Raw genomic sequence first — 23,085 nt, 5'->3', positions numbered from 1 at the left:
TCTTCCAGCTAGCCCTCACCTCTTCAGCAACCCGCAGTGTCCCCAAATAATGCCACGAGCTGGGGAACAGGTGTTTAAAACATAAACCTGTAGGGGACAGTTTATATTCCAACCTAACAGTGGCCGGCTTCTACAACCATGAGTTAAGTTGGATGGGTTCCCTGTAAAGGGTGTTAACCATTGCCTACATCCTAATAACACACTGGACATCCAGTTCTGATGATTCTGCTGGTAATAGCCCAGGGTTGAGTCATGCATCGTGTAGGGCAGGCTCATTGTGACAGCAAGCAACTGGATGGTGTTCAGTAGCTTCAGACAGTAGAAGTCCCCTTCTATCGCTTAAGATAGATGAAATGGTTGGCTTTCCTGACATGGCTCTGCTTTCCCTGAGTCATGGCTTCTTTTCCTTCAGCTGTAAACAGGGGAAACGGAAAATGTTGGACCACAGAGCAGAGTTATACGACTCAGACCTGAAATGGAAACATTACTTTGACCAAAGTTCTACTGGTCATTATGCCGTGAACAACCTGACCCACACAAGAGGCTGGGAAATAAATTGTAGCAGCACAGCTGACAGCACCAGGAAGTTGATCTCAAAAGTGAACAGCAGTCTCTGCTTCCTTTTTCAAGCTATATTGTTGGCATCTAAAACTGGCTCCCCAGCTCAGAATCAAATGTGATGTCGTCATTCATGGTTAGCTATAAAATGTTAAATGGGGGCTGGAGAGATGGCTCAGTGGTTAAGAGCACTGCCTGCCCTTCCAAAGGACCTGGGTTCAATTCCCAGCACCCACATGGCAGCTCACAACTGTCTGTAACTCCAAGATCTGACACTTTCACACCAATGCACATAGATTAAAACTAAATAAATTTTTTTTTAATTAAAAAAAAAAAGTTAAATGGACAGGTTAGCTAAGTGCTGTAAGCACCTGTGGACTGCCATTTCAGATTGTCATCCAGTCAACCAGTGAGAAGTCCCACCTGCAAAATTCACAAACACAAACTTGGCAGTTCGCTTCCTGTCCATGTTCCGGGAGCAGCGTTTTCTCTACTCCCCTAACGATGTCAGTCACTTAGAGTGCACTCAATACACTTGACTCACATAAGTTAAAAGGATGAAAATCATGTCCTGAAAGCCATTAGCTTGTATTGCACACCAGGAAAACAGGCTCATCAGATACCTTCTTGTGGTAATGTCTTTGATCAAAAGGAGAGTTAGTTAAACAAATGATTAGCACCATAACCCCATCAGAGCCTGCACACTAGTGTTCTCATTTTCTTTACTCTGGTGTATAATGAGTTGTTAGTCTGGCTCACCTCAGTCATCCTGTCGTACTCCCATAATCCACCTCTGCAAAGAGCGGTGGGAGTGATGTCACTCCCATCGGTGACACTGAGGACTAGCATTAAGATGCCCATGCTCTTGTCTATTGTGAGGCTCCAGCTAAACACAGGCAGGGCTCACAGTTTCACTAGTCACACATTCTAGCCTGTCTGCTACAGCTGACCTTGTTGCTTTCAGAGACTGGTTTCCGAGAACCATATGTGTATACATAAAGATAAAATTTTAAGCTTTATTTCCTATTGTTTAAAAGTTCACAAAAGTTGGCATTATATTTAATGGTATTTGGAGAGTGTCCTCAGAAAATTCCTAACTTCTGACTTACGTGTTCTGGCTCATAATATTGTTAAATACGAACTACAGTAATAGAGTGTCTTAGCCTGGTTTCTACTGCTGTAATAAAACACCACAACCAAAAGCAATTTAAGGAGGAAGCAGCATAGTCAGGGCTGAAGTTCAAGACAGGAACGTTGAAGCAGAGGCCATGGAAGAATGCTGCTTACTGACTTTCTATTCATGGCTTGCTCAGCCTGTTTTTCTATACCACCAAAGACCACCTGCCCAGGGCTGGCACCACCCCCAGTGAGCTTGGCCTGCCTTTATCACCTAGCAATCAAGAAAAGCTCTCTCAGACTTTACTTACAGGTTATCTGATGGAGGCATTTTCTCAGTGGAGGTTCCTCTTTATAGATAATTCTGATTGTGTCAAACTGACAGAAAACAACCAGGACACAAGATGCTAAAATAAAAGTGTCTCCCAGGAAGCATCCCCTGAAGTTACCAACTCACCTGATTTTTACTTTATGATTTATTGTGCTTAGGTTCGCTGCACATGTAAACAATTTCCATTTCCTTTGAACTATGGTGTTATAATTTTAGTAAATTTTTCAATTAATAATATAAATTTTTTTGCGGATACTATTATTGCCTCTGATTACTGCTCCAAGTAGAATGCACAACTAATTTTTGTCATTTTTCTCATTAACTTACCTAACTCATTCATTTCTCTATCATTTTTGGTCTTAGCCTTTAATCTTTTTTTTTTAATTTTGTTAATTTATTCATATTACATCTCGATTGTTAGCCCTTCTCCTGTTTCCTCCCATTCTTCCCTCCCTCCCACTTCCCCCCTTCTCCCCTCCCCTATGTCTGTGATTGAGGGAGCCCTCCTCCCCCTATATATGCTCTTAGAATATCGAGTCTTTTTTTGGCAACTTGCTATCCTTCTTCTGAGTGCCGCCAGGCCTCCCCGTCCAGGGGACGTGGTCAGAAAAGGGGCACCAGAGTTCGTGTGCCTTTAATCTTACAATTTCTCAAAAATGGACTAGACAAAATGCCATTGAGCCCCATTTCTTCAAAATACCCATTTCTAATAATAGGAAAATGTAATCTCATTAAGTCAATTCATTACAGAAGATAAATCCTCCAAAATGTATTTAATCTTACATAATTAAAAAATCATATTTATAGTTTTAAGACCTTTATGGAAGCTCATCTTATTTAACTAAAATTAATTTTCCAAGCATTCAAGTTTAAACTGCATTACTTGAAAATTTATCACACGTTTACTTCTCAGTTTGATTCCACTTTAATGAATGTAAATGATCTAACTTTTGCTTTACTTTTCTTTTAAAATAATTTATTATGAGAGTTTTATACAGTGTATTTATCATATTCTTTGCCATGTCCCAACTCCCAGCTCTTCTCTCCTCTCTGCCCATATAACTTCATTCTCCCCCCAACCCCGGGTTCTATTTTTTGAAACAGGGTTTCTAATAGCTGTCCTGGACTCGCTTTATAGACCAGGCTGGCCTCAAACTCACAGAGATCTGCCTACCTCTGCCTCCTGAGTGCTGGGATTAAAGGTGTGTGTCACTGCATCTAACTTCTTTCTCTCTTTTAAAGAAAGAAAAAGAAAAACTGCACTAAAAACCCTGGAGTCTGATTTGTTTTGGCCAACTCTTCCTAAGCACATTACCTGCCCAGGACTATGGTTATTTCTACTGTCACCCCATTGAAGAAAATGATGGAGTCATAAATGTATCTCAGATTAATTGACTTTTTTTAGTCAAGAGATGTTCTCAAAAGAACATTTGAACATTATCTGGAAACATTCTAAAATGGACTCAAAAGCAAACCAGTAAATGAATATCTAGAACTGAAGTCATGATGGAAACTGTATCTCCTATGATGGACCGATGACCCATATTCAAGAGGACTGTAAGATTCAATCATTATGTGAACTCATTCATGGAAAACTTACCACAAGTTCATCTATAGGCCTGAACCTCATACCAAATAGTACACCCAAACGTGACTCTAAGGCAGATGTAGTATCACAGGCCTATAATCTCAGCAGTGGCAGGAGTGGTGGCCGTGGAGGAGGCTTACAAGCTGGAGGCCAGCTTGGACTACACAGTGAGATCCTGTGTCAGAAAAAAGTGAGAGTCGGTGTGCTGGTTAGTTTTAGGTCAACCTGACACAGTCTTTAGTCGCCCAGGGAGAGGGAATCTCAGTTGAGAAATGTCCATCATCAGAATGGCCTATGTACAAATATATGGAGCATTTTCTTGACTAATGACTAATGTGGGAGGGTCAGTCCCACTGTGGGTGGCACACTCAGGGCAGGCAGTCCTGGGTGCCAGAAGCAAGCAAGATGGGCAAGCACTAGGGAGTATGCCAGTAAGCAGCATTCCTGGCTGGTCTCTGCTTCAGTTCCTGCCTCCATTTCCCTGCCTTGGGTTCCTGCCCTGAGGTCCCCTCGTGTTAGGCTATAAATCATAAGCTGAAATAAACCCTTTCTTCCCCAAGGCGCTTTTGGTTGTGGTGTTTTATCACAGCAATAGACAGGGAGGTGGGGAGAAGAGACAGGGGAAAGCAGGGAAGGAAGTAGAGGAAAGAAGGCATTAAGTGGAGGAAGGGAGGGAAGAGTGAAAGGAAGGGGGGGAGGTGTGAAAAGAGAAAGGAGAAGAGTGGAAAGGACAGGAGATGGGGTGGGGGAGGGGAGAAAGAGGCCAGTTTAATCGAGTTTTCAATGTTATTAGGAGCTTCTAGGTTTTTGTTTTGTTGTTGTTGTTTCTTTTGGTTGTTGTTGTTTGTTTGCTTGCTTGTTTGTTTTGAGACAGGGTTTCTCTGTGTAGCCTTGGCTGTCAGGGACTGACTTTGTAGACCAGGCTAGCCTTGAACTTACAGTGATCTGAACTCACAGTGATCTGCCTCCTGAGTGCTGACATTAAAGGCATGTGCCACCAGATGACTGCTGTTCAATACCAAAGCACACTGTCTATGGGTGGTTTTACCAAGCCTTTGTAACAAGTCAAAAGAGGGTTGAAACAAAGTAATGGCTATCCATTTACAAATTGTCACTGGTAAGCTTTACATAACCCAGAATATTTGAATGTATTATATCAAAAAATCCAGGAACCATATGGGAAAAATACACTAGCATTTATCAGTATGTTTATTGATGAAATCTTGGAGAGATGAGACTCAATGCCATTCGTCAATGATATTTTATATTTTTGATAATAAACATGTTGGAAGAGTTATCGGGTTTTGAAGCATGGTAGATTTGCTAAAGGCCTTACTATTATTTTAAGAGAGTCAGGATGAGAAAATACACTTATTTATCATAAAAATGTCTTTACATTTGTTAATGAAAGTAATGAAAATTGATTACTTTCTCAACTCTCATTAAAGAAATTCTGTTGTCCTACTGTGAGGGAATGCTGGAATGGAGGTGGGAAAGAAAGAGTTATTCTTCTCCCAGGCACTGCCACCTTGTGAGTTTCTCCTTATTGGTAAGTAGCAAGAAATTCCAAAGGGATTTTTACCAGAAACTAAGATTGGAATTGAAAGAATAAAAAGGTTATTTAAAAATATATATTACATATATAGTCATGAGAACACATGCAAGTTCATCATTAACATATTTTAATATTTTATTTGGAAGTTTTATACACTTTCAGTATTATTTTTTCTGTTTACTTGGTGCTTTTCTTAGAAACTTATAATAATAAAGAAAATTATATAATGATTTTTCACTAAAGCTCATGTAAGCCAGTCCTCAAATTCCTTTAATTTACTCCAGTGTGTCACATAAACATGCCCACTTTCCACGAGTATACTGACAGAGAGAATATTTGTGCAAATAGACAGTGTCAAATATGGAATTATACAGAATATAAGCAGTACATTCAGTGAGGCTCAAAAGATACCTTCATCCAAAAACAGTGAGAGGGCACTGGAAAACTTGTGAAGTTACAGAAAGTTCAGTTTTACAAAAAAAAAAATGTTTGGAAAATGAAAATGTTTATCACATTTTTTAAAAAGCTAATGCACAAAACTGAAGACTGCCTAAACAAAGTTCTTCAAAAAAAAGACAAACGTCAACCTGCCACCCTAATCATGCTGTTGATCTGAAAATACATCAGCTATTAGAAGCCCAGCTGTTACGTCATATGCAATCTGAATTATTGCCTTTAAATAACTGGTTATATTGAAGAATGGGTCAGTTTGTCTGTCTGTTCTTCTGCTCTCTGGTCTTGCCATCCTCCCTTAAATAATCCTGATAAGAGGAACCAAAGACAACAAACAATAGCTTTCTCTAAGGTTCCCCCATAGGAGATCACCCACAGAATACAAAATCAAGCACAGTGTTGTCTTAGAAAGAAACACAAGAGTCCTAAGCCCTCTGATACGAAGGACACCAGACCTGGACACCACTGAGAATGCACATACAAAGCCTCAGACAGAGATTCAAGCAAATGCTACAAGTGACTTCCTACTTCATGTCTGAGGACACTTAGTACAAGGCTAAGGAGAACTTTTGTTTTGGAAGCATGAAGGTGACATGTTCACAATAATAATGGTCAACAGAAAATATTTTCCTGAGGAGAAGGGGGAAAAAAAAAGGATAGAGCCACCTCCCATGAAGGGTACAATGAAAATATATGCCCCCAAGGAAGTCTGATACATTCAGCTTACATGTAAAATATTTTAAAAATTCCCACAAGGAGTGAGATATTTGAAAATAAAATATCTGAAAAAAAAATCACAAGAATTAGAACATGAGGTGTAAAATAGTAGCAGACATCACAATTATTGCTATATAAATATTGCTATAGCTTTTCCTCTCAGTATTTTGGTAATAACAGAAGATGCTATTTCCAGATCTCTTGAAACCTTAATAAATAATTTGTAGAAAACACAACCTTAGTAAAATTTCCCTTATATTCAATTGAAAATAAAGCTAAAACCTCAATCTAGCACCTTCTAAGACATCAAAATCATGTAGTAAATTCTATCCCAATGCTAAAAAAAAATAAGTTGAATTCAAGACATTAAAGTCATATACATTGTATCTGACCTCAAAGTACAATAGTATTGAACATATTAAAAAATATCTAGCATCATGTATGAAATCTGAACCATTAACATGAACTTGAGTTTATATACAGTTAAAAACATTTAGAAAAGGCATTTGTTATATAAAATATACTTTGCATTCAAAACTGTGTGTTACCACAAAGCAGTTTTCTATCTACAGGTAGAAGATCAAATGGCAACAAAAAAATATAACATTGCAACTAATATTTGAAATTACCTTAAAAATACCACAAGAACTTAAAACATTGCAAACAACTTATTGAGTCTGCAGAAACTATTGAAACAATTAAAGCCACAAGGAGTATTGATACACAGTATAATACAGACATGTAGCAACCATAAACACATTATGCTAACAACGTTAAGTTTTGCTAGCTAACACAGAATCCCTTTAAGTTATTTTTTGGCATGGTGCCAGGAGCCTTGTGGCAACTGGATGCAAGGAGTTGCCTGTTTGTAGGTTCACAACACAAAGCACTCAGAATCTTCAAGTAGGTTGCACATTTAAAACGTGGGCTTGTTCATGTATTCTTCCATCGTCTGAAAGAGAACAGTGACTTAGAGCAGTCGTCCTTTTACGCCATATGCATTAGCCAACTATGACTTGTCTTCCATTGTATCTTTTTTTTTCTCAATAGATTGCAAAAGCATATACAGATGTAAATCTTTGCATTCCACTGTAAGCGACTGCAAGCTCAAATATCATTTCCCTATACATCCACATGGCTGTAAATATGTCACTTTCAACTGCGAAAAGGCTAAGCTGGATCAGGAAGCGGACGTTGAGACGACAGATGTGGAAGCAACAACTGTGGAGACACCGCTGTTGATTTGAGGCCCGTGTGTCTAATGTGGTCAGTCTTACGAATCTGAATGGTTTCTGCCATGCCTTTTGGAAGGATCTTTTGCTTCTCCAAGGCAACCGGATGCTCTTTAGTTATCAAGTTTGCTAACAAGCACGACTGGTTTAGTTTCCTGCCTTTATCTTTTCTTTTAAGTGTTTGAGTTTGAGTCTGTAACTCACAATTACAAGAACTCTAGAGTAGCATCTGCAGACCCTCTCCTGCTGAGAAGATACGTAGTGAGAAAGCCCTGGCCAGGTTACAGAAATGAGAGAGCTCATGGGGGAGGGGGATGCATGCTGTCCTTGGACACTACCTTAAGTCACTGTGAGTCACTGCCAGCTGGCTTAGCAACCAGCACTTAAATATCCACCTGATGGAACATGTGTGCCACCTTTGAACATCCCAGGAAAGACTGACCACATGGGCCAAAGAGATCAAGGCTAGCAGCCAACAAGACTGCCTAGAGCAAATCGTGTATCATGACCCCTAGAGAGATGACATAACAAATATCTTGCATATCAGATATTTACATTACAATAATGGCAGTACCGAAATTACAGCTGTGAAGTAACAACAAAATAATGTTATGGTTGGGAGTCACCACGACATGAGGAACTGTATTAAAGTGTCACAGCATTAGGTAGGTTGAGAAGCACTGATCAGAAATCAGGGTTCCTAACTGCTTCCCCTGTCTCTTTAGCATTCCAGTGTACCACTGCTGTAATTATTTGTGCTTTAGTTATTTGTCATATACATTTTCTCCAAATGTTGTCTGCCCCCTAACTGAACACCAGTCAAGAGAGGACCATACCCAGAGACATCTGCCCTGGATCTCCTCTTGAATACCACCACATGCTTACCTTTTAACTTGACTGGGGTATCAATACTGGCCCACAGCCCATGTGGGTTTTGTAGAGTTTAGCATCATTTAAAAAGGTCCAAAACAAATTAAATATAAAATGTATTTAGAGTCAGAGATGACAGCACATTATCACTATTTGAAAGATGACAAAATAAACTATAGAATAGTATAGTCTGTTTGTTTGATACTCTTAGCTTACATGTGCTATGGTTGTATAGTCTTTGCATTAAAAATGCCTTACTTTTGCAAATTTGACTAGGATGAATTGACTCTATGGACACATTGCTCGGCCCTTTCTGCAGCCTTGAAGAATCATGAGACAGTCAAAAGTCACAAAGTGGACACCTTACAGCCTCAAGGGTCTACCAGGCTCTGCTTAACTGTGCATGTTAGCATGAGGTGACTCAGGGGCTGACCTCTGCCCTGCCTGCCCTGAGCCCTGCTATTACCCCAGGAGTACTGGAGAAGTGATGTATACATTTGTTTTTTTCTTGAACTTGCCACTGAAAAAAGGTTGGAAGGGACTTAAGACTGTGGTTTTAAGTCACACTTAAGACAGATCTTTGTCTTCCTCTGCCTTCACAAGAGTGAGGCGAGAGTTGCCTACCTTGTCACCCACTGTGAATACTCTCACACCATGGTGGTATGCGTTCTGCACCTCATAGACAACCCCTTTCTACTGCATGCACTGTGGGTTTGGTTTATGCTGGTATGCGATCTGCACCTCATAGACAACCCCTTTCTACTGCATGCACTGTGGGTTTGGTTTATGCTGGTATGCGTTCTGCACCTCATAGACAACCCCTTTCTACTGCATGCATTGTGGATTTGGTTTATGCTGGTATGCGTTCTGCACCTCATAGACAACCCCTTTCTACTGCATGCACTGTGGGTTTGGTTTATGCTTTGGAGGTTCAAAATGTTGGGGCCCACCATGCAGATGCTCATGCATCGGCATCTATGTGTGAGATGGCCGGCTGCTTGAACCTCGTTTGACCTTCCCTTCTTAAGGAGCCATTGTCTATGAAGATATCCAATGGCTGCCCCCATCTGGTAATCCTGAGAATTACAATCTCTACTCTTGTGATTTATTAATGTATAACCTGAATACACCCAGATTAAGCTTTGAGCACCTAGAGATTTGACACTGTGGATCTTCTTACTAAATATCTGAAAATAACTGTTTCCTTCCCCTTGCCCCAAGAAACCTTTAGTAGGTACAATTGAGGGGGAAGTCCTAAGAGCTAGTTCAGGATTTTTAGTTGTTCAAAAGCAGTGGTTCTAAACTGTAGGTCACAACCCCTTTGGGAGTTGCATATCAGATATTCTACCTGTCATATATTTACATTATGATTTATAACAGTAGAAAAATTACAGTTATGTAATTAAGCAGCAACAAAAATAATTTTATGGTTACAACATGAGGAACTGTATTAAAAGTTCATCACATTAGGAAGGTTGAGAACCACCCTTCTAAAGGGAATACAATGTCATTAAAGGCCTTCCTCTGCATCTCCTTTACTACAAACATGTACTTAGAACATGTTTATTCTCACAGGTCAGGAGATAAAAGGACCATCCTTCTCTTCTATGCGATATTAACGTTTTCTCCTACACAATCTGTACTCTATGAAGCAGACCAGACAAGCAAACTCAACTTCTCAGCAAGCTCCCCCAAATATTTCATGACATCACTGGAGGAGTACCAGAGCCTATGAGGACACTAGCAACACTCTCTCACTTGGCCAGCTCTGTTTATTCAGCACATGCTGTTCAAAGACAGCCACAGCCATGCCTGCTCATTGGGGCTTAACACAGGGTCTCCGACGAGACCTGTTCACAACATTTACTCAATCACCAGGGACACAAACCAACCAACTAGTGCCCTACTGCTCCCGAGATTTAACTGGAACTAGAAATACAGATTTGCTGAAAGCTTTTGAAACCCTGTTTCCTGAAGCTCAGGGAAGAGGGGCTTTGAAACAATGCAGGTGTGCCTTTGCCAAAGACCCTGGGGAAAATCTGCCTCTTCTGTAAGGGGCTTCCATCTTAAAGACCAAGAGGAGAGTCTCAGGAGTAACCCCTACTTCCTACTCCCTACTCCACCTCAGGGTATTTTAATAAACTTTCTCTTGTGGAATTTCCAAACCATTGTTTTGTTTTTCAGTACCTCATTAAACCCCCTTCTTGTGGCATTTGGAGGCAGGTAAGACTCAGAGACATCTGATACATCTCATGGATGGGACACCCCCTCTATCAAAGTATGCATTGGCCTGACAGGTACAGAGCTGATTTTGGGAACCCACCCTCATCTTCCTTCATGTCCACTCACCTGATGATGGAGTCCCTCCATGGGCAGATGTAAGTAATCAGCTCAGAGTACTGCCAAGACAGTTGCTGGGAAATCATGCCTAATGTCTTATTAACTTAACCAGTCTCTTATTTCCAAAATAGCAGGAAGAATGGCTTTAGCACCAATTTTAAAAAGGAACTTTATAATTCTTGAAATCCTCTTGACTCTTGACCTGCTGTTATGAAAACAGGAAGATGGAAAAGACCCACTGAGGTCAGGTGTGGTACGTGCCTGCCATCCCAGTACTTGGGAGGTAGAGGCAGGAGGATCATTGTGAGTTTAAAGCCAGCTTGGGTTACATAGTGAGACTCTGTTTAAAACAAGACCAAAAAAAAAAAAAAAAAAAAAAAAAAAAACCAAAAAAACAAAAAAGAAAAAACAAAAAAAAAAAAAAACTAGGAGCATAGAGAGGCAAAAAAAGATGGAAGGGAGGAAGACTGGATGGCATTGTGGGAGAGCTGGGCCAGCATCCAGGCACTCAGAAACATGCTTGCTTAAGGAGTGGTCAGAGCTACCTCAATTTAAAAGGCAAGAGTTGGTGGATTACAGTGCTCATTTTCAGTCTTCTAGTGGGGGCTAGTGTAGGTTATGCTCCCCTATTAGGTCTGATTTAAATCTGAGATGCCTCTAAAAACAAAAGTCCCGGGATATTTTATGAAGCAATCACAGAGTCAGGAGGATCACCAAACAGAGGTTTCGGGAGCCATTTATACCTCTGCAATCCAGCCACCAGTGCTCCCAATTTATTTATGCAAACAAGAACACAGAGGCCTAAGGCCTTCCCAAGAGAGGTAGGAAATTTCAATTAACATGACAAACGTCATCTTCAATATCACAGCTCTAATAACTCTCAGAAAATGAAACAACTACACCCTGCTGTTGATCCTTCCCAGGGCAGAGCAGATGTTTTAATGAAAGTCTTTTTATACATCTCATAAAATTACATTTGCAAAGAATAGCACCAAGCATTTCATCCATTTCAGAGGGTAAAATATTTTCAGAGCCCAAAGCTCAGCCCAACAGGACAAGCAAAGACTAGGGACCAAACTGCAAAGGTCCAAAGCTCTAGCTCATATTTACCAACTACGAAAATGAGCAGCACATTTCACCCGGAGTGAAGCTCTATTCACTCACTATAAAACAGGCTAACACCTAGTCTGAACTGCTGAAAGAATTAAGTGAGCTCTCACATGTACATTGTTTAACGTAGAAGCTATGCCCATAACAACATGTGGGTGCAGTCCTCAGAGCGTTACAACGGGTGTCAGAGCCACCCCAGGCATAGAAAACCACACTGACCTCCTGTAACATGTCGGAGTCTTCAATGGCCTTGACTGCTGTTTTCTTGGATGTTTCCTGGATCTCTCCACCTATTATAAACTCATCAAGGATAAAATAGGCCTTTTCAAAATTAAAGATAATATCCAGCTCACAGACCTGGTAAGGAAAGAAAAAAAAGGTTTTGATAAATTTTCAGTAGAATCAGGAGAGCATCCGCCACTGACTGCAGCTTTCCGGCACTACCATCCAAGTGATATCCAAGTGATAAAACACCACATGGGAGCAGAGAATCCCAGACCTTTACCAAAGGTAAAGTCAAATCCTATTAAAGTTGAGCATGTCTTTAGATAATAAGGTTCGTGGTGGTTTGAGAGAGAAATGTACCCGCATGGTCTCAAGTATTTGAACACTTGGTCACCAGCTGGTGGCACTTGGAGAGACTAAAGAGCCGTTGGGGACACAACTTTGCTAAAGGAAGCAGGTCAGTGGGGGCAGGTTTTGAGGGTTCATGGCCTCATCCCTCTTCCTGTTGACACACTCCATATCTCGGCTTCCTGTGTGTGGTTGAGACGTGATCTCTCCGTTTCTTGCTCCTGCCACCCAGTAGCAAACACCCCCTGCCTCTGGAACTGTAAGCCAAAACCACCTCTCCTCAATTAGTTGCATAGTATTTCATCACAGCAATAGGAAAGTAACTAATACCACGTTTTGTGTTGTAACAGAATACCAGACTCAGTGGGGAAGGGAGGTTTCAGGCTCCTGTGTTCACATGCACAAGCAGAAGTTGGCTTCCTGATGCTTTTGAAGTACAAGGCCAGAGCCTTATTTCTCCTGCACTGGGGTCTAAAGATCTTGACCATTAGGCTAAAGAGTTGCCAAATTTTGAATACATCAAACTCACCTGTTAAGGCTCCTACAAACTCTTCCTGAAGGCCCTGCTCCTGGACTTCTAGGTCAGTAGGGTCTGGATGGGACTCAAAAACCTATACTGCTAACAGATTCCCACGTGACACTGGTTCTAGTTAGCAGACCTGCACACTAGCGAGTGTCAAAGGCCAACAGAGAAACAGATAGGTCTCAGTATGTAAGTGCAGCCAGTGGCAACGCTAGTCCCATAGTCTAGATGCCTCAACCGGAGAATGCCTCACACAGTTCTGTTTACTCCACAACTTACCAGCAACTGCCTCCTCCTGTGCTCATATCCTGCCTGCCCAACTGAAGCTGTTCTCTTTAAACCATCTAGTTGAAAGGCTCCCATCCTCCCTCTCACTCACCATAGGAGCAGCTGATACCCTTGTCATTCTATTTGATTGGCAAGATTTCTTCGTCTTTGCTCCCCTGACTTGGCAACATTATTTAATGCCTGTGGTCCTCCTCTGACTCTGATGCTTCCTTCTCGGACCTTCTGGATGGTTTTGTTCTATTCCTTCCCACTATCTTGTATTTTATTGGTAAGTACTGATAGACCAGGCAAGATAGCCCAAGGGGGTAAAGTTCTTGCTGCCGAGCCCTGAAACTTGAGTTTGACCACCAAGACCCACACGGTGGATGCAGAGAACCTATTGCTACAATTTATCCTCTCACCTCACCTCTACACACACACGCCCTAACAAATACGCGCCGCGATCCCCCACCAAAATAAATGAATATATATGATTTAAAAAATAATTTTTTGAATAAGTATTTGTGGAGTGCTTGAGCATCTCAATTTGCAGAACAGCTGATGAGTCCACCACATGCAGCTTTCACACTGGGCAGCCATCTTCTGAAATGCTGGCGTTCTTCCGCACAGCTCCTTCTTGGTGCAATACACACTGTCTTCTAGACAACCTCGCTGGGTCTCACAGTGAGAGCTCCCCTCTCTCGTTCTTCTCCATCCATTGGTTCTGTGCTCTTGATTTGGTCCCTAATCCCTATTGGTTCTAACATCCAAATAGAACACTTCTTCGCATCCCTCCACTTTACAGCTGCTCTAGCCAGCAAATGGTACAACAAACACAACACTGTTCTCCATTCACCCAGTGTTTTTACCTACTGACTACTACACTTGTCTACTTGGGCATCCTTCCTTCCCTCTCATTGATTCCCAAACTGATCCCAAGCATACTTTCTTCCTCCACTCCCTAATTTTGCTTAGTAGGCTCTTTCTTATTATTTTGTGTAAGAGCTCACTTATCTCCACCTGCACTCCATTCATTCTTCTTATACTGGCTAGTTTCATGTCAACTTGATACAAGCTAGAGTCACCAGAGCGGAGGGATCCTCAATTGAGAAAATTGCCTTCTTAACACTGGGCTGTAGGCAAGCCTGTAGAGGATTTTATTAATTAGGGATTGATGGGGGAGGGCCCAGTCCATTGTGGGTGGAGCCATCCCTGGCCTAGTGGTCCTGGTTTCTTTTCTTTTCTTTTCTTTCTTTTTTTTTTTTTTTTTTGTTTTGCAAGACAGGGTTTCTCTACGTGTCCTTGGCTGTCCTAGACTCACTTTGTAGACCAGACTGGCCTTGAACTCACAGTGATCCACCTGCCTCTGCCTCCCAAGTGCTGGGATTAAAAGCCTGGTCCTGAGTTCTATAAGGAAGCAAGCTAAGCAAGCCATGGGGAGCAAGGCAGTAAGCAGCACTCCTCCATGGCCTCTGCATCCATTCCTGCTTCCAGATCCCTGCCCTATTGGAGCTCCTGTCTTGACTTCCTCTGATGATGAACTGTGATGTGGAAGCATGAGTTTTCTTTGGTCATAGCATTTCATCACTGCCATAGTAACCCTAAGACATCTCTTCTTCCCTTGGTCCTGATCTGTTGCCTTGGTTACCAATCCTATTGATTCTACCATCTAAATAAAGCCCTAGCTTCCCATCCCTCCACTTCACAGCTGCTCTGGCCTGCAACTCCTCCCACTGGGTTTACTGCAATGATCTTTTAGGCAATGTCTTTGCCATTCAAGACCATAGTCAGTCACACTTTGCTAAAATGTTGTTCTCATTCCCCCTTGTATGAGGTCTAGGTTTCAAGATAGATTTTAATTATCCCAAGTAATACAGAGGATTTTATCCCTCCGACCACTTCTCTGCTTTCCTGTGCCTGCCTTTATCCCCTGGCAGAGTTACATGAGCTACCAGCTCATCACGTTCTTTCACCCCCTTACCCTGGCACATGCCAGCAAGAACTGAGCCATTCCTTCAACTCCCTTCTTTTATTCTCCTACTGACAAAAGCATATGAAGTTCTCAGTGCAGAAAGAAGTTTTGCAAGTCCTTACCTAAGATAAACACAATGTGAAAACAAACAATAAAACCAGGTGTGGTGGCACATACCATTAATCCCAGCACTCGGGAGGCAAAGGGAGGTGGATCTCTGAGAGTTCAAGGCCAGCCTGTTCTACATAGTAAATTCCAGGACAGCAAGAGTTCAAAAAACCAAAACAGACAGACAAAACAACATCAAAATAATAATAGACATCAAATTGTAGTGTCTGTCAATTTTAAATGCAAAAATGCTTGCACCCACGTATGGTAGGATGGATCAGTTGGTAAAGGCACTTGCCACAGATGCCTGACTGTAACAGGGCCCCAGACATTTGCACAACTGGCTCAATGATGGAGTGCCATGTGGGCCATAAAACTTATCATGTAGACAGTCTGACCTGCCAAAATGAAAACAAAGATCTAAGCCATCATAGTCCACAGTTCTGGGAAAACCTTCCTTTTTGGCTTCTATAGCTTTTCTTCTGGCTAACTGTTCTTAACTGAAGTATGCCAATCCAGATGATGGTATTTATATTTAAAAGCTCACCCTGAGAAAGGTTTAGTGCTACACTGGGATCCCAAATATCCGGTGTAGTCACTGGCCAGCCAATAAAGACTTTCTGTTGGCTTAAATCCATGTGTAAGACATCTTCTCTGGTGGATACGCCAAACAATGACAACCCGAGTTCAATGCCCAAAGCCCATGTAAACATAAAAGGACTCCAAGTTGTCCTCTGACTTCCACCTATGCAATGCACCTTGCATACATATCACACACATGACACCACACACCACACACATATCACACACACACCATGCACATACACATAGATGATGATGATGATGATGATGATGATAATTAATAATAATAATCACCCCAAAATAAATGATTTTTAAAATTTGTGAACTCAATAGTTCCATAAGGAGCTTAGCCCCATGATATACTAAAATCAATGCCCAATAAGACATATAAGCAACAGTGAGTATAAGGATCTCATTTATAATAATAATTGGGAACAATCTGAAGTTCACTCATAGGGAACTGTCTAAATAATGCATGTACATCTCTATAACAGTGTAAGTATTGTATGTACCTATGTATAGTTTGGAAAGGATAGTGTAGTTTTTTGGTTTTTTTTTGTTTGTTTGTTTTGTTTTGTTTTTAAAGCACCACCCTGCTGGGTATGGTGGTGCACACCTTTTTTTTTTTTTTTTTAAGAATAGTGTAGTTTTACATGGAGAAGTGTAGAAAAATCTCTCTCTAACAAGCTTGAAATGAGAATATTGACGTCATAGAAGAATATGCATACTGAAATCCATTTGTTTAAGTTTAAAAGATTATATGTTTAGAAGGGTATGGAATGCATTTTAAAAATAATTTTGAAGAATAAAACTAAATGGGAAGAAATTGCAGTAAACTGAGAACAGGACTACCTCAAGACTCAGCTATTCCACTCCTTGGAATAAACCCAAAAGATGCTCCACCACACAACAAGGACATATGTTCATCAACGTGTTTGGAGTCATATCCTCATCAGTAAAATGGAGGTTGGTGAAATCTGAAATCTTGGGTCTGGTTACTAGGATCAAGATACTTAATGTCTCTCCTCTCACAACAGAAAAACTCCCTAGGTCAAATTCAAAAGCTTCCTGGGACAGCAGCACCCATACACTCAGAATACACCTATCAAAATCCATGCTCCAGGGCAGGGTGGAAATACGGCAGGTATCTAAATCTCTGATCTACTGGGAGACCCTGAGGCATTTCTTCTTAGGGTCTGTAAATTGGGGTTAAAGCTACTTACTGAAGCTTGAAAGATTAACTACCCAATCCTTGATAATCTCCTTAAAATTGAAAAGCACTATAAAAGACATCACTCAAATTAGTTAACCAGAGATTTTGATTAACCTGTCTTCAAAACACAGTATGTTCAAGGTGTAAGTTTCCTCTTCTATAATATAAGGGCAAAACTCAAAGAAATCTTTGGTATCCACAGGAAAGGAAAATAAGCCCAAAGAGAAATATTTTAGTGCTGAGATGATGTCATTGAGGATCAGTCCCAGAAGCCTTTGGTCATCACTGTTAATTAATAAGAATTGAACATCTATTGGGCATGGAGCCCTGAAGTGCTCTTAGCCTAATGAAAGATCCATTGAATGTTTCAGTGAATTAAAACTTTGATTCATGACAAAGCTAGAGCTTCGAAAGGTGAACCAGAATTGGATGGAGAATCAATGCTAGAGAGGCAGGAAGTTGTTCCAATCCTCTCTGTGCTTTCCCTGGGCCTAGGTCCTGTGGAGCTGTCATTCAAATTCTTTTAAGAAATGATGTGCTTTGAAAAATATCTGCTCGAATTTCAGTTAAGCACAGAGAGATCAAAATTCAGCCTCAAGTCACGTGATCGCAGTTGGGTTAATCCACAGAACCAGAACAGGTCAAACCAGAGTTCAGGAACGAGGAAGAGAAAGCAAATTATAAGAAACCTCCAACTTCAAGAAACTCCTCCAGGCCCTTTGCAAAATGGCAGAATTCATTAAACAAAAGAAAGCATGAAGTTAAAATACCTCCGTGTTTTAAAAGATGCTACTATATATGAGCTACTCTGAAAAAATGAAAATAAACTTGGTGAGGCAGGAGGAGAAAGGACATGGTGTCACTTTCTTGTTATTCCTGAATATTGACAATAATTGAAATCTCCCAAGCAATGTGTTAGCTGTTATAACAACATTTACAAAGGGACGCAATTCACTCAGAGACCCACCCAGTTCTTCTTACTGGGAAGCCTATTTCAAAGCCTCATGCCTTTGATCCCAGCACTCAGGAGGCCGAGGCAGGTGGATCTCAGAGTTCAAGGCCAGCCTGATCTACAGAGTTTGAGGACAGCCAGAGCTACACAGAGAAACCCTGTCTCAGGAAACTGGGACGTGTGGGGTGGGTGGGTGTGGGTGGGGAAAGCAAAACAGATAAGACCCAACCAATGATGATAATTTCACCTGTTCAGTTTCAGAGAAAGAATGTTAAGAATTTTTCTGAAAGCAAATCCCCTACCATCACTTAATAAACTTCCATTGACCAAGGCAGTGAAAGGAAAATATTGCTGGAGGAACCTTTTCCAGGTCTGATGGCTTTCTTCTTGCAACAGAGCATTTTATTAGTGTCTCTACTTGCTAAAATCTGGCCCAGATGTATTTTGTAAGCGGGTGGGGTGTGGGCAGAAGTCAAAGGTCATGACCTCAGGGAACAGCCAGGTGGGACACTCTAAACTATAACCTGGAATAATAGTACTGACAGGTGCACAAAGGAGAGACCACAGGATGGTAGAGGAATAGTCGACTATCACTGTTTTGAAATTTTACATTACAGCCTAGGAGAGGTGAAGGCTTTTGGTAATAGATGACAGAAAGTGATGAGAAGTAATATCCCACCTAGGTCCTATGCTTTATAAAAAATAAAATAAAAAGGATACTCATGAACAGGCCAAGCAGAGAAGCAAAGAAGGGCTTGGAGGGTAGAAATGACCGAATAAGAAGTTAAAAGTAAAATCCCAAGTAAATCTATGATAGTAGTGTACTGGCTGGTTTTGTGTCACTTGTCACAAGGAGTCTTGGTTGAGGAAATGCCTCTATGAGATCCAGCTGTGAGGCATTTTCTCAATTAAGGATCAGTCGGAAGGTCCAGCCCACTGATGGTGCTGCTACCCTGGCCTGGTGGTCCTGGGATGTACAAGAAAGCAGGCTGAGCAAGCAAAGCGGTAGGCAGCACCCCTCCATGGCTTCTGCATCAGCTCCTGCATTCAGGGTCTTGCCCTGTTTGAGTTCCTGCCCTGACTTCTTTTCTTTTCTTTTCTTTTCTTTTCTTTTCTTTTTTTAAGTTTTATTTTAATTTAATTCATTTATATTCATTAATAAATATACATGTTACAAAATACATAATATGTACATATAGTCAAAAGACAAGAGGTAATTGGAAATAGTACCCATATTTTAACATATATGTTTATCACTTGGAAAGCATTCATAACTCTAAGGTTTTTTTTTTTAATTTTTTATTAATTTATTCTTGTTACATCTCAATGGTTATCCCATCCCTTGTATCCTCCCATTCTTCCCTCCCTCCCATTTTCCCCTTACTCCCGTCCCCTATGACTATTCCTGAGGGGGACTTCCTCCCCCTGTATATGCTCATAGGGTATCAAGTCTCTTCTTGGTGACCTGACTTCTTTTCATAATGAACAGCAATACGAAGTGTAAGCCAAATAAACCCTTTTCTCCCCAACTTGCTTTTGGATCATAGTGTTTCATCACAGCAATAGAAATGAAGGAGATGCGTCTTAGGTTTGATTAAAGAGTCATGTAAGTTCTAGTTATAAACAAAGAAAGGAAGGGAAACAAAACAAAACACAAACACCTATCCTTTGTACTGAAGCATTCTGGGAAATAGCATATTCCAACCATCAGACACAGATAGTACTTTGCCATGAGAAGGTCAGTGAACAAGGGTAAGCAGAGAAGAGTCACTTGGCAGTAGATTCTAGGAGACAGAATCCAGACACAGTAGGCAGGTGGGAAGAGAGGCACAGCATTTAGACGATGAGAAAAGGAGAAGCAAACCAAAGTAGAGCCTCCTGATGCACAGGCCAAGACCTAGCAGAAAGCAATGCCATGGCAAAATAAATAAAGAAAGAAAGAAAATAAAGAAAAAGAAAAAAGGAGGGAATTTGAAGGATGAATCAGGATTCAGTGCTGCAGCAAGGGTAAAGACTTAGGAAATGTCAATGTTGCCAAATACGAATAGCCAAATCACTATGAATGTAACAGTTACATAATTCCTGATTGTTTCCTGGTTCTTCCTGCTGTATGTAGTTTGTTTTATTTATGTATAATAATATAAATGTATATGTTAAAAAATAAATATAATAATAATATAAAAAACATGGATCATAACCCCACTCCCCAGAAAGATATGTCAATGGTGCATAGCAGTATGGAGGGTCAATGGTAACTAAATGACCTCCTTGCAGTGGTAAGATGGGGCCAGAGTGAATGGGTTCTGAGGACGAGAGCAGCTGTGCAGGACGCTGCATCTGTTACTAAAAGAAATGCAAATGAGATTGTGGGGGAGTGCGCAGTGAAGGATTGGGGACTTTTGTTTGTTTGGGTTGGTGGTCTGTTGTTGTTCCTTGCATACTGATAATAATTGTAGATTTTAAACAATTCCAGAGAAGGAACAAAATGTCAAAACAGAAGAGAAATGGCCAGGCCAATGAGGAATAAGAGACAGATATCATTCGCAATTAAATTCAAGTTCCCTGAAACAAGGTCTTCGATGTACTTGGAATCTAAAGGTAAAGACACAGCCACATCTTTTGAGTGATTCGTTTAATTAGAAATAGAGGTAGGAAGGAACCCTGTAATTCTGAAGCAAGGTGGGCCAGCACCATCCTTGATACAGTGCAACTGATAGTTTAGACTTGAGACAGAGAAGAGGAACACAGGAGATGAGCAAAGGCAAGAACCGAGATGGATACTGACCCTACAGGGCCAGAAGGACACTTACATTTCCAAAGTATTTGTCCAGCAACTCCACATAACGATGTACAATCTCTAGTGTCAAGAGCTCATTGTCCTGATTTTCTATTGCACAGCAAAAATATAAACTAGCATACCTTGAAAAGAAAAAAAAATAAGAAAATGCAAAACTGAATGAGACAATAAATAAACCAAAGTGGGCTCTCCCAATGGGTGTGCAGCCTCCTGTTCTCCTGAGAGAGTCTCCCCATACAAGTGTAAAAGTCATTGCTCATGGCATGTAGTGTATTCCTCAAATAGAAACCAGAGTACATGAAAATGTTGTGGTGCTTAGATTACCTCTGCTAATCCCAGGAAAGGCTCTCACCAGAATTTTACCTTGAAGAGAAGCAATCAGAGGGACAGTATTCTTTGGTCCATGGTAATCAGGGTGTTTGTTCAAGCTCCTCTCCAGTTTGTAAATTGGCTCCTTTAATAAACAAGCCCTCAGCAATGCTCTCGGGAGCCTACGCTCCCACATCTGACTTCACATGGTGACTCATCCTACGGCTCCCACCCTCACCTACCAAACCTGCAGAAGCTGCTTTGTCAAAGCACTTTGTGGCAGCGGTCTCCATTAGATACCAGGCCATACACGCTACCTCTCTTTTCCCATTGGTTTTTATAAATACTCTCTGCAAGTGCATTTCCACTGTGCACTTTTCCAGTGTTCATTTTCCGTTTTGGAAACTGCCATTTGAATGGAGTCAAGTCTTCACTGAAAACCTGGCTTTACCTCCCAAGCCTGATTTCTCATATAGAAATTAGGATTCCGTGCTGGTATGGCTGTGCTACTTCAAACAGGTGCATCAAAGGAAATATAGGCATTAAAAGAAGAAAGATCCAGACTCGAGTCTTGGCTATACTGATTATCACTCAACTACTGTGACTAGGAAGGAATTACTTAAACTGTGTGTCCTTGGTTCACCCATCTGCAAACAGGAACAACTGTAGGATGGGCAATCCACTGGAAATGGTTCTCAGTCCTCTCTTACATCCACTTGCATTTTCCCATAGCATTTGTTACTAGGTGAATATATGTTGTTTGCTTTTTTAAAATATGCTTCTTGAAAATTTGGACAAAGCCTGTCTCATCCATCTGCCCCTGTATCTACAGTCATTGAGATGATGCTGGGAATACAACCAGGGCTCACAAAATGTTACTGAGCATGAACATGCAAATTCAGCACAAAGCTTAAGTATTTAGAATCTATCTAGCACATGGAAGCTTTTTAGCCAATAAAAGACCCTCACTAGCTCTCACTCATTGGTGCAAATATTTAGACTCTACTCATCAGAGGGTTCATAAAGCGCTGCAACTGGTACTGCGATGTAAAATACTCAGAACCAGAGCAAATCAAAGTGGTGAGGAAAAGCTTGGTTCTCATGAAGTTACTCACACCTTTTATAAACAAGTTTCAGCTCCTTCCAGTCAATGAAGCTGCTTGTCCTGTGGCCACGTGAGAGGACGGACTGAATGATCTCCCTGGTGATCTTCTTCCTCTCTTTGTCAGGGAGCGTGGTGTACCATTTCTGCAGCCGCAATTTCCCTTGTCGACTGAAGAGCAAGATGAAGTGTATCTAGACCAAAGATGCAGAGAAGCCCAGGGTTTGGTCAGCCAAGTCACTGCACAGATCAGGGCGTTCTGGAGCCTGGTGGAGCTAGGAACACACGCTACGAGGATATTAACCTCTGACCCCCACCCCCCACACCGGGAATGACCCATCTGATAAATCACATCTACCCACCGGAAGAGCCAAGCATAGAACACGACACACAAACCTTATCTGTGTTCGAGAAGAACAAGTTTTTGGTTTTATTTTTGTTTTTTTAATTAATTTCTCTCAAGGGCTGTCAATTCAATAAGACAAAAAACCATATCAAAGGAAGTAATGGTGCTCTTTGAAGCAAATCCCTCCTTGTCAAGCAAAACAAACAAGAAAAACTGTTTTGAATGGCGGAGGAGATTCCTTCAGAGTCACAGCCTTCTATGTTCCTTATCACCACCATGAAGGCACAAGAATGGGGGGAGGACAGTGGAAGAGGGGCAGGATCTTTTAAAAGTTACTAAGTAAGATAAAATAAAATAAAATAAAAATTTTGAAAGAGCAAAAGAAAATGAAGAGAAAGCCTGGGAAAGAAACAAGAAAGAACAAGAGGGCCAGACCTAAGTGTGAAGGCTCCACTCCATGTGGACACCTTG

General features: G+C 41.1%; 1 protein-coding gene across 3 annotated transcripts in view; it reads right to left on the bottom strand.

The window, feature by feature from the left end:
* Positions 1 to 6,510: 6,510 nt before the first annotated feature.
* Positions 6,511 to 23,085, bottom strand: part of Ap1s3 (adaptor related protein complex 1 subunit sigma 3) — a 63,805-nt gene continuing 47,230 nt past the window's right edge. For 2 of the 3 annotated variants that reach the window (XR_007831476.1, XR_007831475.1), the window contains exons 2-6: positions 22,284 to 22,462; positions 20,871 to 20,979; positions 12,090 to 12,227; positions 10,770 to 10,965; positions 6,511 to 7,270 (exon numbers count right to left, since the gene is read on the bottom strand). Coding sequence is in view for 1 of the 3 variants with exons in the window: in XM_051154011.1 (XP_051009968.1) it covers positions 7,235 to 7,270; positions 12,090 to 12,227; positions 20,871 to 20,979; positions 22,284 to 22,462 (462 nt within the window). In the remaining 2 variants the exon portion in view is untranslated. The remainder of the gene's footprint in view (positions 7,271 to 10,769; positions 10,966 to 12,089; positions 12,228 to 20,870; positions 20,980 to 22,283; positions 22,463 to 23,085) is intronic. The other variant, XM_051154011.1, reaches the window with a different exon arrangement.

Source organism: Acomys russatus, chromosome 12 (genome assembly GCF_903995435.1).
Source record: "Acomys russatus chromosome 12, mAcoRus1.1, whole genome shotgun sequence".
Classification (NCBI taxonomy): Eukaryota; Metazoa; Chordata; class Mammalia; order Rodentia; family Muridae; genus Acomys; species Acomys russatus.
The sequence above is the reverse complement of the archived record's forward strand: the minus strand, read 5'-3'. Positions and strand labels throughout refer to the sequence as shown.